This window comes from Plutella xylostella, chromosome Z, assembly GCF_932276165.1.
Source record: "Plutella xylostella chromosome Z, ilPluXylo3.1, whole genome shotgun sequence".
In the NCBI taxonomy this organism is placed as follows: domain Eukaryota; kingdom Metazoa; phylum Arthropoda; class Insecta; order Lepidoptera; family Plutellidae; genus Plutella; species Plutella xylostella.
In genome coordinates this window covers 10,621,823-10,639,634 of record NC_064012.1, presented here as the reverse complement: position 1 = coordinate 10,639,634, position 17,812 = coordinate 10,621,823, and the positions used below count along the sequence as shown (strand labels likewise).

Here is a 17,812-nt window from a genome sequence, read left to right as displayed (position 1 = left end):
CGAAACATACTTGAAATTTTGCCTGTTAACTTCCTACCTATTTATGTATTTAAAAACAACTTACCTACCATCCACAAAAAAGCTGCTGATGCTGAAAATTCAATTAAGCTTAAAATAATGACTGCATAATTTCTATGCTACTCTGTGACTATGTCTGATATTCGCGGACAAACAAAACTTTAAAATATATTTTTGTGTTGTGGCAACACTGAAATCATCCCTTTAGTTTTTAATTTTTAGACTCGATGAAATGAAATATTAAATAATTTTTATAGTGTGCACGTTATAAATTGCTTAGTGTTTGTTTTGTTTCCTTCTCACAAATGATAAAAATGTTCCCCTCTTACAAGACAACCCGGTGAGATTACACTCAGCAAACCTGGGATTCAGGCATCTACGGGTGAGTTTTTACTGTGCACGGGAACGTCAACGGCTAGCAATTATGTTTTTTTTATATGTAGAGATATCCTTTCAGAGCCCTGCCCCCTGCCCCTAGCAGCTAGGTGCAGGATGCGTTTCTGCGCATGCAACAAACCCTGGGAATTTTAGCTCAGAACCTAGGATGCTACCGATCGCGTCGCACGAAGGTCAATACAGTTTAACCTAAGTCCCTGGTGTCCTATTTGTGCGCTCGACGGGTTTTTGTGTGTCCAGATGCATGTGCATCTTGTGCGTATTGAAAAAAAAACTTTCTCACGGTTATAGTCATTGAAGGCGACGTCCTTTTTTACTGAATTCATGACATGTGATTAGCTTCCTGTACTCTCAGTGCACTGCTCACCCAAAAGTGATGCAGTAGTTTTTCAATTCGTGTGTTAAAAATTGTGAGGTGTATTATCACGATTACCTATCTACTTCTAGAAGGTAAGACAAATTATGTAGTAAAAAATAAGTTCAGTTTCTCAGTGGCTACAAACAACAGATGATTTGTCTACTTGTTTTGACCTTGACTGTTTTCTTAGTTTTTAAACTCTACATAGAGTTTTGATATCTACATGTTTCCCTTGCACATTATTATAATATTAAAGTGTTAATGGAACTTCTATTAGATGTAGCTTGCAGAAAATAATAATAAATGGCATAGAAATCATCATCAAATTGGTATCTCAATCAATGGAAGAGGAGAATTGCATCAAATAAATACTTTCACATAATAATGTTGCAATTACATCAATATTGTAATTTGATCTATATGTAACTATAAACATCAGTGGAACTTAGCTCAGCAATATTGGATCATGTTTTAAATTTGATACATTATGTACAGTCAGCACAATTTTTAGGTTATATTTCTCGGTACCATTGCCTTTGTTAGCTTGTTGTAGTAATAACTGATTGAACATTTACGGATTATTTGTGTTTTCTCATATATAATTGGAGTGATCTACATATTTTAAAACCCTGGTGGTGCACTGTGGCAACTGGATGGTGCTTACTTTCCTTTACTGTGGGTGCGACATAGTATTCAATTCTTTGGTTTTTTTTTGTACATGTTCATTAAGTATTTTATCTAACTGACTAAACCAGTGCTTCATATCCTGTAATGTTATAACATTGGTAGATAGAAAATTGTTGTTCTTAATTTGCTCTCAATGACAAATAATAGAGGTGTACGGTTTCTCACTGTCATGAAATTATAATTCAGTTGGAGTAGTAGGAGTCACCTATTTCCTAGTGGAACATAAATATGTTATAATTGTGGAAGCTCCATTTGTTCACCAGGTGCAATAAGTGTTTGAGTATAATTCTCACAGCTTTAGAATTTATTTTTTTCTTTGTTTAACAGATAAAATTCAGCTGCAGCTCATGTATTAATTAAGAAAAAAATCTGTCTTTACAGTAAGTAAAACACTTCAATCCCATTATAACATTGCATATAATTTTTATCAAATAAAATTCTTATTTATATGTTTAAATGTTCAACAGGATTAAAAACAATAGAATGGAGCCATCATGTTCTCATTCTAGAAGTGAACTATATGAAGGGAACATTAAAATTGAATATGATAGCAATGATGAGAGCAAGACTGATGATGAAGACATGAGCCAGGAGAGTGACGATCACAAGTGCAATGTGATCGTTAAACAAGAAATGATTGATGATTTAGAGAGGGAGGATTTTGAACAAGAAAATCGTATATTAAACTGCTCCGGCATGGTCGTTGATGCCGCCAAGATAGGAGCAGCAGCACATTTCTCTGGGAATCTTTCTAGTGCCAACTCTAGCTTAGCCTCTAGTTCAGAAACCATTTCCACACTCTCAAATATAAACAATGATTATAGTTTACCGGGGTGTAGTAAATCAGATGAATGCGAAGACAGCAATAGTACAATTAAAAGAATGATACACTCTCGGACTATTCATTATTCAAACAATGCTGAAGCTGATCTTGGAATTAAGCAGGAGCCAGTATTTAAAAACGATTTCATGAAAACACTTTTGGCCAGTGGCCCATCAGCACAAGAAATAAAAGACTATCCCAAAGGTAAATTGTACAAAGGAGATGATATGGGAAATTGTGATATGGATGGCAGCGGTAGAACAAACTCCAATGCATCTAGTATGGGTAGCGGCAGTTCCGAAGGTTTGAAGGACACATTCACAGTGCCATCCACTTCCAATGCTGAAAGACTGTTGGGGCTCAATGGGAGCAGCAGCTCACAAACTCATAGGTCACCGGTTAGTAATAAAACTTAAGTGATTAATTTGAATCTTTTGCTTTAATAAGAATGTGGTCTTTACTATGTGTTAATTTTACAGAGCTACTCTCGATATGACGATGATGAAGAGTCTGACGAGGAGGTCCACGAAGACGCCTGGTGCACTTGCCTCTCATCTCACGAGGTAATTGGTCATGTTTCATTACATATATTTGTTCTAGTTACAATCCTATTTCTATTGCAATGTAACTGACTAAAACCTGTTTTTTAGGATGACGACGAAACCGAGGAAGACCTGAACGATGAGCGGCTATGGGTAAGGACACACCACATTTACATATAATATTTCAATACAACAAGTCCCTTGAAATATGTCTAAAATCTTCTTTCCTTTCAGAGGAAGAGGCGCTACGACCCCCCGGCGACCCCACAGCTGGCCAAGAAGTTCTGCGGGGAGGGGTCCTCGAGCATGAGGGACGCGGACTGGAACCTGCCCAGCTGCAGCTCAGCCGGCGCCTTCCAGGGACCCCCCGAGATGAAGAACTGGCTCAACAGGTCAGTAGTTTTACCACTTTTGATCGCAAACTTTCTCTTGACAGTTCCTCCTCGATACTTTGACAGGTTTTGTACACACCACCGTGTCTTTTCGTTTGAAAAGAGTTTATTGTGTAAAAACAGGCAGATTAGACCCCCTAGGACCATTATTCAATGATATTCTGAGAAGATAATTTCCTAACCCATCAAAAGTTTAAAATATACCTACATGACTTCTAGATTCAGCCATGTCTTCTTTGTTTTTAGATAATTTTCGTAGTTTATGATGGTGTAATTTTTGTAAAACATTTTCCAAAGTGTGCAGTTCCCATGTAGCTACTAAAACTTTCCACGAAAGCATAACGTACTGTCTTTCAGTTTACGTAACGCTCAATCGGATAGTCAAAACGGCATCATAAAAATATTCTACAGCGATTGAGCCCCAGCAAGTCTGTGCCTATAACTACGTGTACAATTTGCATCGGATATTAGTGTTTGAATAGCGAGCGCGACATCGGTCCCCGGGCAGACTCTATGAGTAGTTATAGTCAGTTGGTTGTTGTAGTTATTTTGATGTACGATTGAGTGGCGGGGGGGCGGTCCCAGGCGATCAATAATGCAAGCCCGGGCCGTGGGGAGGCTCCCCGCTGCGCTCCCGTAGCCTCACCATCTCACCTCTACCTGTTGCCGACCTAGGCACAGAAAGGTGCGTCCTAAACCAATGTTTGCGCCAACTTTGGACGCGTACTGCAGAAAAACGGAACGCGAAACGAATGTTTGCACCAATGGTTGGCCCTCTCCCGTAACGAAGCACAGATCGATACAGGCTCATGTTATATGTAATGAATGCATCTGTTGTGTCATGTTCGTGATTTGGATGCTACAATTTGAATAGGAACGGGATTTGATTTAAAAATCGCAGCCATGCTAATAGATTGTAACTGTTGCGATAAATATTTTCGTTACGAAAATTAGTTCGAAATGGAAAATGCAAGGCATGTCTTTTTGAATAAAGATTCTCGTATTTCAGCATAAACATTACAAATGATTAGTTTGGTTATTTCATGTTAAGTTACCACCACGTCTTATTAGGGAGAATTATTATTTTGCTTTTATTGATACTTTTACCGTACATAAGTAGAGTTCTTTGTTCATTAATTTACCTGACACCCGATCCCGATAGAGTGGACACCGATCCAGACAACAATAAAACCACTTTTCCCTATTGATGGTCACTTGTGATCATATTACAATGCTTTTGTCTCCCTAATTGGTTGTCATTAAGATAATCCCTTTGTCTCCTAGCGGCCGCTACACGGGTTTGTTATCGTCGTCGAAAAAATCGTTTAATGTGCGTTCCACCACTCACAGCGCCGTATTTATGACGAATCGCTTAATAGTGACGTTTATCTACGTCGATTACGAACCCGTGCAGCGGCAGCAGATGAGCTAGTACTCTAAAAGTGTCCCGTCAATTTCAGGTTCCAATCGTGGTCCAACTCGGAGAAGATCCAGGCTATAGACGCTCTCATCAGCCGCTGCGCCGCCGGCCACGTGCGCCATATGATGAAGGCCATAGAGCCGCTCTTCCAACGCGACTTCATCTCGCTGCTTCCTAAGGAGTTGGCCCTGTCAGTTCTGGGGTATCTCGGACCGAAGGACCTGCTGCGCGCCGCACAAACTTGCCGATATTGGAGGTGAGACATTATGCACAAATTTATCGTTAAATTCCTTGTATTTTACATAACAATCATTTTATTCGCCCGCCAAATGAAAAATTTTAATCCCGCAAAATTTTATAGGTATTTGCAGGTCAACACACCACGTTGCACTTTCATTGTAGGATATACTTTGGAATCGCGAAAGATAAATTGTTTTATATTCGTGAAATTAAATACTTATCCAAAATGTATGGAGTAATCCGAAAGGATTCATACCTTATTACAAAGCAGTTCTTCGCTTCTGGGCATGACAAACAATAAGGGCAATCACCATCTACCACCATTATACATTGTTTGTGTGTAAACTATTATTATAATTCTTTGTTGTTATATACATATTTTAAATGTACCTGTGTAAGGTCTGAAAATAAATATAATTAATTATTCCAGATTCCTAGCCGACGACAACCTGCTATGGAAGGAGCAGTGCCGGCGCATCGGCATCACCAAGCTCAAGAAGATGCCGCGAGCCCTCCCTCGCACCGCCAGCCCTTGGAAAGCAGCTTACATGCGCCAATACCTCATAGAGAACAACTGGCTGCACAAGTCGGTGGTCCACCCGACCGTCATGAGAGGCCACGACGACCACGTCATCACGTGCCTCCAGTTCTACGGGAACAGGATTCTGAGTGGGTCGGACGATACTACGCTGAAGGTCTGGTCGGCTATCACTGGGAAGGTTGGTGGTTTTCTTTTGTTTTGGTCCTAATTTTTATCTATCATAATGATATGAATATGTAAAAATACAAGAAGCTCTTTGCTAAAACAGAAGATGTTGGTAATTCCCAGTTTTGACATATTATTTATACATATTATTTGCCTCGCGTTATGTTACTGTATTGGCCAACACAACGACTTATAATTTCACAGAATTAAAATGCTACCAAGCGCGATTGTCATTCGAGCACTTGTGTGGTCTTACCTTGTATACAATAAAACACATTTTGATAAGTACTTTAGACATTTCACGCCATACTCACCAACCCCTATTCCCCCTCCACAGTGTCTGCGCACCCTAGTCGGTCACTCCGGCGGCGTCTGGTCGTCCCAGATGGTGGGAGACCTCGTGATCAGCGGCTCCACGGACCGCACGCTCCGCGTATGGAACGCCAAGACGGGCCAGTGTCTGAAGGTCTTAGCCGGACACACTTCGACTGTTCGCTGCATGCATCTCTTCCAGAACAGGTAAATGTCCTTGCTGTGCTATGGTTGGTTATAATTTATTAAGCTTATGGTGGCTTGGTATGGTTCTACGGTTGCGACTTTTGATTTTTTTACTGAAAATCTGTATGTTTGTAACTGATCATAATGCGAAGGTTGGAAGATTGTACGAATGGTAAATTATATATTGGCTCTGCTGTTTGGAAGTGAACTCAGTAACACAAAAAGCTGAGCTATGTTTAAGGGGTGTTTCTCAGTAGTATAGTATAGTCCTTGAATGTCCTTGATGCATTGTATTTAGAATCAGAGTCATGGAATTCTTTTTAACTATTATAAATTGATATGGACATGGACACCGTCACATAAGTCGTCGGGAATAAGAAATTGCGTAACGTTATGTGTGAATGGACTTAGATCTCTCATAAAATTAGCTTGCGAATTATAGGTAATAAAAAATCTATCGAATCCTGTCTTTAGTATTTAAACTTTCCAATTAACAAAATTTGTATAACATTTTTACCCTCCATATTTTTTTGTCGGCGGTTAAAAACAGACTTGACAACTCAAAATCTACGATTTATAATAATTGGGTACTTTTGTTTACCTAAAATATACAACATTGCATTTTATGTACCTATTGCGTTGTAATTTTAAGTAGTTACGAAATTTAATGCTTATAACTAAAAGTAATTTGATATTGTTTTAGTTTATCCAGAGAGTGCAGAATAAATGCATTCATTTACATAACCATTCTATGACGTAGATCAGTTTTGTTCAAGCGTAATCATTTATCATTATCCTATTGTATGCATATTGCACAATCAATAATTTTCCAGAAATAATCTACCGATATGCATTAAAGATTACACAGCTGCTTCATTTCAGTTTAAGTAAATATGTAAGGCATTTTTATGCACAACAATGGTAGTAATTTAGAAGGCACAAATTTTAAATTTATAGCTCTGACAACTATTTTTTTGGTTTAATTTTAATTCGGTTTTATTATTTTTGCCTATGCCCGAGCTTTACCTATAAATACTAGGTTGGGCTCATCATTCATTTTTCATACCAATCCATTTCTATTTCCGGTCGTGTTTTTATCGGAATTTTCTTCTGATTTGATATGCTTTGAGTTTGGATTTATACGTTCGCGAATAGGTATAACATTCACATAAAACACATACACCTTTGGCTAATTTAGTATGTATCTGTGCTTTTGGCTGGAGAGACTAAAGTAGTTCATAATAAATTGATATTCATGACATTTATAGTGCTGCGAATTTGAATGATTTTTTTTTGTCCATGCGAATTTATAGTAAGTATACAAGATTTTTGGCACATGAACTGATTTAGTAATTATACTGGAGAAACTGTGTTTTTTTCGGTTCATATAGCAGTTCCCATCCAGGAATACAGCTGGAGAGGACTATATTCACTCCCAAGGAACGTCACAAGAGTCTGTCAGTGGTCATTCTCATCAAAGTACAAAGTGGACCAAAAGAAGTCATCCAATGTTGTTGGGCTCTAATTTTTTTTTAAATGAAAAACGTCGATTCTGAGTTTAGATTATGTTTATTTGAACCTTTACAATTTTATTGGTAAAATCTAGAAGATGATATCGGAAAAATTACAGATAGAACGAAAAAAAGGCAACCCAAAAACTGAATATACACAATTAAACAGCATTCTTGGGGATTATAACACTCCATGGCTTCTGAACTTGTATTTTGCGTTTGTCTAGTCCACCAATATCAAAACAAATTTGAAATTGGCGCCCATTTGTTCAAATGAGAGCAACTTCCAATAGCGTGATTACTTTTGGCCCACCTTATATTAGGCTATCTGTGGTGTGGCGGAGCAAACCCACCAATCGGAGTTTTTATGCCGTTTCATTGGTCGATTTTGTTCAGTGGCCAGACAACAATAACCCTTTTTGAGGATCGTCAGTCCAGCAAGCTAGCTGAAAGGCGTATAAGGCAAGTTTACATCTTCAAACATCTCTTGAGAACTCGTCTAAACTTGAGCATTATCTTGTTTTTTTTTGTGTTAGTATATCATACATCAATATTGTAAGTGAGAGGTTTCAGAAATTATTATTATTCGAAAAAGGAATGTCAATACAGGAAATAGGTTAAAAAAAAGGATTCTGTACAGCCGGCGCGACTATTCAGCAATGCGAATGCCTCAGGTCACGTGCTTCGTATTAACATCCTAATGCCGATAATATCCAGATTTCGCGATTCATTGGTTTCCACAACACAGCATTGCGAATGCCTTTGGGTTCCTCACTGGATGAGTTCAATCAATCAGGCCAACATATCAAAAAAACCATCAATCTATTTTTGTACGCTATTCCTTAGAACCTGATCTGAATGGAATGGTTTGACCTGACCGTAGAACGCATCTAGTGTGGAAATTTATTTAGATACTATTCCGTGACTTACTATTTTAGTGTCGTTGACCGACGGCTGGTGACGATAGCACTGTAATTCACTGTATATCATCGCATTGTCATCAACATCAGCCATCGAATGGCATCTCTAAATCTCCACCCTTCACTAATTATATTGTCTCCTTCTTCAGTAACTGACACTTAGCTAATGTCGAAATTAAATCTATGTCCGTCCTCCCTCTATTCGTATACTGTCAAAGCAAGGCAGCTATACATTTAACGTCGATATTAGCATAAAGTCTATTTCTGCCACGCAGCGTGAGCCTTTGAGAAATAGTGATAGATTCTCAGGGCTTTACCACAAAAACCTAGACAGTATTTAACAGGTGTAGCGCTGTCAAACGCCTACAAAATCTGTCGAATTTCGTTTTAAATACTTGTTAAACAGTGTTTAAAGTTTTTTGTGGTAGTACAGTTAATCTACAAATAATTGTAAAATTTTACGTTGTAATAAAATTCTATTCTACTCCTTAACCATCTCCTACATCTCCTCAGAGTGGTGTCCGGCTCCCGCGACGCGACTCTGCGCGTGTGGTCGATCCCGGACGGCCGCTGTCTGCGCGTGCTGGTCGGCCATCTCGCCGCAGTGCGCTGCGTGCAGTATGACGGGAAGGTACGACGACTGTGATCATGTGTTACATACTTTTAAGATATTATAGCATGTAGACCAAACTTAAGAGCAATGCAAAGATCGTGTCGTATAAAGAAATGAAAGAACTGACTTGTGACAGACAGCGGTGGTGCGAACAGCACCAACAAGAGCAAGGCTCTTCAATTTAAGAAGAATAAGATAGTATACACCTAGGCTCGCTGCTCCAGTTTACTCGGGAGCTACGCTGCTGGTTGAGCTGAAATTAAGGGGATAATAATAAGATAATATATCCATGTACAAGAACTTTTCCGCCTATCAGAATAGAATAGGGTATCTATCACACATTTACCTATTAGTTTTTACCGAGTAAAAAACCTGGCTATCCATAGTACTGGGTATCCTGGGGTGCCTGGACACAATGTAATGCACTTTCTTACAATGAAGTCATTTTCATTTTCAAGGTGGTCGTGTCGGGCGCCTATGACTACTTCGTCAAGGTGTGGAACCCCGAGACCGGCGAGTGTCTGCATACGCTGGCTGGGCATACCAACCGCGTTTACAGCTTGCAGGTGAGTAGATTTTGAATTTGGATTCTAGTGTATATTTGTTGGTACGGAGTGTGCACTGTGCGACGAAAAACGTTTGTAATAAAGAAATCAAAGTTTGAAATAATAATATACAAAAGTCTAAATGCTTGTACTGGTTACAGTTTGAATTCAACAATTTTTTGAAATAATTATCGGTGATATGGATTCCATACTTTGATTGTGTGTACATTACACAAGTAAACATCCACATAGCAAAAACCATTATATACATTCTTTCAGTTCGCATTGCTTCAAACAAGACTATCTATCCCGTACCTCATACTAACCTTACCGCTCATTTCCCCAGTTCGACGGAGTGCACGTAGTCAGCGGCTCTCTAGACACATCCATCCGCGTCTGGGACGTGGAGTCGGGCCAGCTGAAGCACACGCTCATCGGCCACCAGTCGCTCACGTCCGGCATGGAGCTTCACTCCAACATACTGGTGTCGGGGAACGCTGATTCAACGGTGAAGGTGTGGGACATCAGCACCGGGAACTGCCTGCACACGCTGTCTGGTATGTTGATGACTGTGTTGTAGGGTTGTATCACTCACATCCGGCATGGAGCTAACATTCTGGTATCTGGGAATGCTGATTCAACTGTGAAGGTGTGGGACATCAGCACCGGGAACTGCCTGCACACGCTGTCTGGTATGTTGATGACTGTGTTGTAGGGTTGTATCGCTCACATCCGGCATGGAGCTAACATTCTGGTATCTGGGAATGCTGATTCAACTGTGAAGGTGTGGGACATCAGCACCGGGAACTGCCTGCACACGCTGTCTGGTATGTTGATGACTGTGTTGTAGGGTTGTATCGCTCACATCCGGCATGGAGCTAACATTCTGGTATCTGGGAATGCTGATTCAACTGTGAAGGTGTGGGACATCAGCACCGGGAACTGCCTGCACACGCTGTCTGGTATGTTGATGACTGTGTTGTAGGGTTGTATCGCTCACATCCGGCATGGAGCTAACATTCTGGTATCTGGGAATGCTGATTCAACTGTGAAGGTGTGGGACATCAGCACCTGATTATAAATTTTCGATTCCAATAAACAATCGATCGCCTATCTCTAAGGTTAACCGTAAATTTCCTTCATGATATGTGCATAATTTATGTAATTGAATATTTATCATACACGGTTTTGGAAAAAGGGCATAATTAGGAGTTGATTTGGGCCATTCGGAACAACTTTAATTTTATAACTGTACCACTTTTGCATGACCTTGTAGAACTATCCTGTCGCGTGTATGTATTACTTCACTATCGGCAATCTAAAAATCTCCAAACCAAACTAATATTGTGTCTAAAATTGAAACATTTTTTATTCCAGGACCGAACAAGCACCAATCAGCCGTAACCTGCCTGCAATCCAGCAACCGCTTCGTGATCACCTCATCAGACGACGGCACGGTGAAGCTGTGGGACGTGCGCACCGGCGAGTTCATCCGCAACCTGGTGGAGCTGAGCTCGGGCGGCTCGGGCGGCGTGGTGTGGCGCATCCGGGCCTCCGCCACCAAGCTGATCTGCGCCGTCGGCAGTCGCAACGGCACCGAGGAGACCAAGCTGCTGGTGCTCGACTTCGACGTGCCCGGGGCGTGCCGCAAGTGCGATGATTAGCATCGACTCAACCGGCGCCTGTTGCGCCGCTACGTCAACCTCTACGCGCCGTGGCACTGTTAAGTTAACCCGACGGATGCGCCGAAACCTAGTCTTTATGCGAAATCAATTTGCTTACTTACTTGTAGTTCTTATCGTGTTTTTGGCCGTCGCGTTTACTCGGCTAGTACGGTTTGTAGTTGGTAAGTAGGTTTTCGCAATCAGCGTACGAGTTGTACGGTTTTTGGTCAGTGTTGGCTTCGGCGCGCGGTTCGGTGGCAGTGTGGCGGCGTGGGTTGACGTGTGAGTCCAGCAGACCACCCACCGCTGCCTGGCGATGACGTCAGATGTCTACCCGGCATTATGGGCTCACATGGAACATATGAACAATTGATAGTTAAGTGTAACTTTACCTTTATGATACGTACTGAGATTAAGTTTAACATACTCAGTACGGTGAACAATTTCAATTTACTCCAATTTAGCATAACTGGAAGTGTTCAGTGGATTTCAGCTGAGGGTCACTAGCGTACGCCAAACCCTAACTATTTGTAATTTCATTCATCATCCCGATCCCAAAGAATTTACTGAAAATGTGGATGATAGTTGTAAGGTTTAGTATGTCTAAGGCCCATTTAATGAAAACTGATTTCAATTCTGATTTGAATTATAATGCGTAATTATTTTTTATTCAATTAATTTATACATTCATAATAGTTTTATTGATCTTTTAATTCTTATTTTAACTTCTGACATATTAATTCAATCATAATCTTCTGACATATTAAATAATTAATTAATTTTATTCATTATAATGGTATTATTTTCAATTACTTATCTGTCATTTTTGTAATAATTATGATGTCGTATTTTAAATAATTATAATTGTACCGATTCAGTAACTATTTTCAATAATGTCTAACTATAGTTTATAATAGATATGATAAAGCAAAACCATAATATGTATGTCTATAAGTAACGTAACAGTTCAGCATTTCGTATAGCCTGCCAAACCATATGCATAGTCGTTGTCTGAGTCAGATCTGCAGTTCGTGTCTACTTTGTGTCTATATTCATAGTATGTATGTGTTACATACACAACAACTTGTAGTCGTTTATATTATCTTGATATAATGATTATGCAATATTATTAGGGAGTACAAGGTATTTAATATACTCCCGCATACTAATACTCTAAGTATGTATGTATCATCGACTTTAAGGATTCAATAATAATAACTTACAATATCATAATAAAGCAATGTATTCCAATATAATCAACGCATATTAATCAATGGTAATGTTATAGGATTTTCTATGTAACGTTTGTATTCTTTTTAATTTAATGTTCGATCCGAAAATACTAAAACTATATTTTAGTTTGAATGGCGAACACACCTTTCCGTATTTAAACTTTATTATATTTCGTTTATTTTATGTGTTTATATACTCTTATGTATGTGTTAGTATAGCCACTATCATAATCACTATTATATAAAATTTAATTCAAATAAAATGTAAGTCGGTATTAATGTAATGATTGAAATGAATTGTGAACATGTTGATAATGATAATGAATGAAGGGACACAGTTGGCGGCGAGTGTTCTCACTCGCGTGTGATGGGGTATGCTGTATTTCAGTATCTACTACATTGTGTATATATTATTTTCTGGTCGGGAGGCCCTCCTCTAAATAGCTACGACCTAATAATTAAACAAAGACTGAAGCATAGTTTTAGTGTAATACTTTAAATATGTATGTAGCTACTCCTGTGTATTACTATTCGTCACAATTTGAAATTCATTTGTGTTTACTATGACATTGTGGTGGCCCACAACACCAGTCCTACAGTACTTTCGGAAGTACGTTTTGATTTGGTCAAGACCTCTAGTGGATGGTAGTAGGATGTTGGTAGTCCTCGTTTATATTATGTAACAAGTATTATGTCCATTGATATGGAACTATAAGGTTCGGACGGATATTTTCACGGGTATTCATAATTTTGCCATAAGCCTTCCATAACCCTCTACTGGTACCTACATATGTGTTCGTAAAAAATGCCTGATGTAATTGTGAATAAACGATGCAATACGTTTTAAGTGAAGTTACATATCAATGTAAGACGGAAAACTGTTATATTTTAATTGTTTGTGGTTATAAGTGCCACGTGTATTTTTTATTAGCGTTAGTGTTAGTTAGGTATTTTATGCAATTAGTCTCATTAGGTAAATTGTAATATTACGTTTCTCATTAAAATGCCACTTGAATTAATTGATATGTATGATAATTGATTGTAAGTTTCGGTGTAATTGTTTTGTTTATAGTTTGTTTCGGTTTATTTTTGAGATTACTGATGGAATAGAATCCAAAAGAAGCATGTGTAGGCGGGCCACTAAATTCATCTTGTAATAATGATTGGTTTTTCCCGAACATGGTAATTTAGCCTGTAAGACCGTATTTGGAATTTGTATTTATTTCGCCGTATAGTGTGTAACCTCTTCTGCCAAACTGTTTTATCGTGTTCCGAGATGACTGTCTTCGATGGTGAAACTGCTGTTCTGTTGGACTTGGTCATTGTGATTCCTTACTCCATCACCATGGTGGTAGGCGCCAGAGAGATCGCCGCGAGGCCAGACTGCCTCAGACTGGCCCCGAACGAAATAAACCGTTTGGCTTCAGTGAGAGGGCTTATTTTAATCATAATTATCGATGCCACCTATTTTGGCATTAATAATATCCAATAATATTTAATGTAAACAACGTGTGTTCCATGGAAATGATTAAGTTTTAGACAATAGTATTCATTTTATCTGAATAATAAATTAAGATGGTTCGTTCCAATCAAGGCATTGTTTTTTTTATATTTTAAGTTGTTTGTGTATGTGTCGTGTAGCAATTGATAATAGGATACTCAATTGAATTAATAAAATATAATTTTACGCCTAATGGCTCATTTGCAGCACAATATGCGAGAGTGTTGTCAGTTATTTTTAGTTTTCTTACTTCCTTTCTTAGCTTTTTATTGTAATTATTAATTAATAAAATAATTTTGTTTTCATGATTTTCTTTTTTATTTTGCTACTTTTTCTTTGTTTTTAACCGACTTCAAAAAAGGAGGAGGTTCTCAATTCGTCGGGATCTTTTATATATATATATATATTTTTTATGTATGTTCACCGATTACTCCGCCGTTTATGGACCGATATTGAAAATTCTTTTTTTGATGTATTGGGTTGAGCTCCCAGGTGGTCCCATTTTTTTCAGAATTTTGTTTCACCCCCAAGGGTGGGTAAAAGGGTAAAAACAGGGTATGAATTTCCATTTTGGGCACCTATCCGATTCTAATGAAATTTAGAACGTTAATATAGTTCTTATCATTAAAAAATATGATGGTGACCTTGACCTGATCTGATGATGGAAACGGAAGGCAGTCAAGGGAACTCCTCAACGGTATATAGCAACTACCTCGTGCTTAGGCTTGAATGATTCGTATTGACTAGTAGGACGTAATGGTATCATTTGCATCTTACTTTTGAGTGACAATTTATAATTGCAAATAAACTTTAAAAAAATAAAAAAATAATATAGAAAAATAAAAAACCCCTGTAGTCCCGTTGTCCCCGTAACTGTGTCCCCGTTACGGGGACAACGGGACGTCATTATATTTTCGTTCCGTTGTCCCCTTTGCGGGCAATAGTGAACGGGGACAACGGGCCGTCAAAATTTTACATGTCGTTGTCCCTTCCGAATTCTATTAGCACGAAAAGGACAAAATAAAATGAAACAAAATGTTACATGATCGGCTTTAGGTAATGGGCAATGTCCGAAAAAAATCGACAACGCTCATAATTTTTCTGATGATAGGAATAACCCTCCGTATCATCCTAAAAACATGTCTGATTTTTTCTATGCGCTAGTAATTTTATAAAAATAAAGACATTTCAAGTTTCACAAAACGGGGATTCTACGGACTCTAGGACTTTTCCATCGTCTCAATGAGCAATAAAAAAAAATATGACAGGTATGAATGTTCAAAAGGGTAGTGTAGTTACGGAATCTCTCATTGGTTGACTGATTTTGAATAAGCCAATGAGAGTTTTGCAAACGGGTAAGTAATACGAGGTATAAAAACGAATGGTATAACATTCACAAGGTATACGCCCATATGATATAAATTTATTAAGTATAACGATCACTGTGCATAACAAACGAAAGGCATAATTACTAAATACATAATTTCGTAAAGAATAACGTTCAAAAAGTATAATTTCAATTGATATAACGATTAAAATGCATAACGTTTATAATATATAACGTTTATAACATATATTCTACAACGGATATAATTATCATAATGTATAATGCACAAAAAGTATAGAAGATTGTCGTATCGTATTTTCATTATCATTGATGTTATGTGGAGGGAACGCTCCGCTCCGCTCCGCTCCGCTCCGCTCCGCTTCGCTGCGCTCTGCTTTGGTTTCGACGAACATGTGCACCTAACACGCTCCTCCTCGCTTTGCTCGTCGTCGCACCTATCTTTAGGTTTTGGTACTAGGGGTTTTGGCATTATTATTATTATTGACGCTATGTGGGGAGACGCTCCGCTCCGCTTCGCTGCGCTCCGCTTTGGTTTCGACGAACATGTGCACCTAACACGCTCCTCCTCGCTTTGCTCGTCGTCGCACCTATCTTTAGGTTTTGGTACTAGGGGTTTTGGCATTATTATTATTATTGACGCTATGTGGGGAGACGCTCCGCTCCGCTTCGCTGCGCTCCGCTTTGGTTTCGACGAACATGTGCACCTAACACGCTCCTCCTCGCTTTGCTCGTCGTCGCACCTATCTTTAGGTTTTGGTACTAGGGGTTTTGACATTATTATTATTATTGACGCTGTGTGGGGAGACGCTCCGCTCCGCTTCGCTGCGCTCCGCTATGGTTTCGACGAACATGTGCACCTAACACGCTCCTTCTCGCTTTGCTCGTCGTCGCACCTATCTTTAGGTTTTGGTGCTAAGGGGTTTTGACATTATTATTATTATTGACGCTATGTGGGGAGACGCTCCGCTCGGCTTCGCTGCGCTCCGCTTTGGTTTCGACGAACATGTGCACCTAACACGCTCCTCCTCGCTTTGCTCGCCGTCGCACCTATCTTTAGGTTTTGGTGCTAAGGGGTTTGACGGTGTTTGGTAATTAAACACAGATTATGTTATTGTATGTTAGTATGTTTTATGAACTGTATACTAAATGATAGTATATATTTTAAACGATATACGTAATGTATGTTATACGAATTGATATTAGTCCTCGTAAGTATTATATATTTTGATATTATATAAAATGTAAGTTATACCAATTGAATCTTATACCTTATGAAAATAGACGCATTTTTCCTGAAATAAAAATGACATATTATGTATCTAGCCTATCTGAAACCTAGTTAAACATTGTGAGATATGGCGTTTCGACTTTCTCCGTGTTCGGCATCATAAGGGTCACAGTGACAGTTAAATAAAGTCCATTTTTCTCTCCACCTTTAATTTGCAAGGTGCGGGTGCCTATATAAATAGAGTGAGTCGCCCGCGCGCCTCAGTTGTAATATCACCATGCAGAAATGACTAGGTTTCAGATAGGCTAGATACATAATATGTCATTTTTATTTCAGGAAAAATGCGTCTATTATGTAGTCTGAGCCTATCTGAAACCTAGTTAAACATTGTGAGATGTGTTTATTATCGCATGGTGGAGAGAAAACCAACTGTGACCCATAAGCTACTGATGAGTATATCAGTAGAGAAATATTTGAATCTATAAATTTATAATGCATAGATTTCTAGGTAATAGATATACTAAAAAGAAAGGTATAAGTATACATAAGACTTAAGTACTTCCTTATTATTCCTGACTTGTCAGAAAGTTATGGAAGGTATGTACCTATACATATAGGTAGGTATTTATACATATGGATACACACAGTGCCTCTTCGAAAGCAATACTTATAAGTAATTATTAATCAAAATCTTGTTATTGTCAAGGCAATATTTTTAACATACACTAGCCGAATGGATGGAACCAGTGAAATACTTTGCAACAATATTTAAAAGCTGTTAAGTGTAGAATATCGATCCAGGCCGCTGGGGCTCAGGTCAGCACATGGTGACTAGGGTATGTAATTCTGGACGGACCTCAGAAATGCAGCAGCCGACCCTGGAGCCTCGAGGACCTGCTCAGTCAGCCCCGTACGACGACACGGCCTGCAACACCTGGCGTGGCATCTAGTCCTTGGAACGAGGAGTGGTGCTTGAAGGGAAGATAATTTTACTAAATATCTCAGCCTCATCAGCTACTGGAAAAGATTAGATGAAGGCTGTGACACTGGCGGATAACTAAGTATTCAGTTTTTCAAAACATGATGCAGGTAACTATATTCATATTCTAGATTGACAAGTAACACACAGTCTAATTTTGTATTCTAACTAACTCGGCGGTTAACGAGTTC

At 38.9% G+C, this 17,812-nt stretch overlaps 1 protein-coding gene across 3 annotated transcripts; it reads left to right on the top strand.

The window, feature by feature from the left end:
- Positions 1-207: 207 nt before the first annotated feature.
- LOC105393514 (F-box/WD repeat-containing protein 7) lies at positions 208-14,374 on the top strand. Of its 3 annotated transcripts, none has more exons than XM_038121947.2 (13): positions 208-400; positions 1,787-1,839; positions 1,927-2,680; positions 2,762-2,845; positions 2,933-2,977; positions 3,059-3,216; positions 4,677-4,892; positions 5,307-5,595; positions 5,920-6,101; positions 9,025-9,142; positions 9,583-9,690; positions 10,016-10,226; positions 11,047-14,374. In XM_038121947.2, exons 3-13 carry the CDS (start codon positions 1,943-1,945, stop codon positions 11,331-11,333), a joined length of 2,436 nt encoding a protein of 811 aa, XP_037977875.1. In that variant the 5' UTR covers positions 208-400; positions 1,787-1,839; positions 1,927-1,942; the 3' UTR covers positions 11,334-14,374. The 3 variants fall into 3 exon arrangements, with proteins under 3 accessions (XP_037977875.1, XP_037977877.1, XP_037977876.1); XM_038121949.2 differs by lacking the exon at positions 208-400 and adding an exon at positions 433-587; XM_038121948.2 differs by lacking the exon at positions 208-400 and adding an exon at positions 596-864.
- Positions 14,375-17,812: the final 3,438 nt, after the last annotated feature.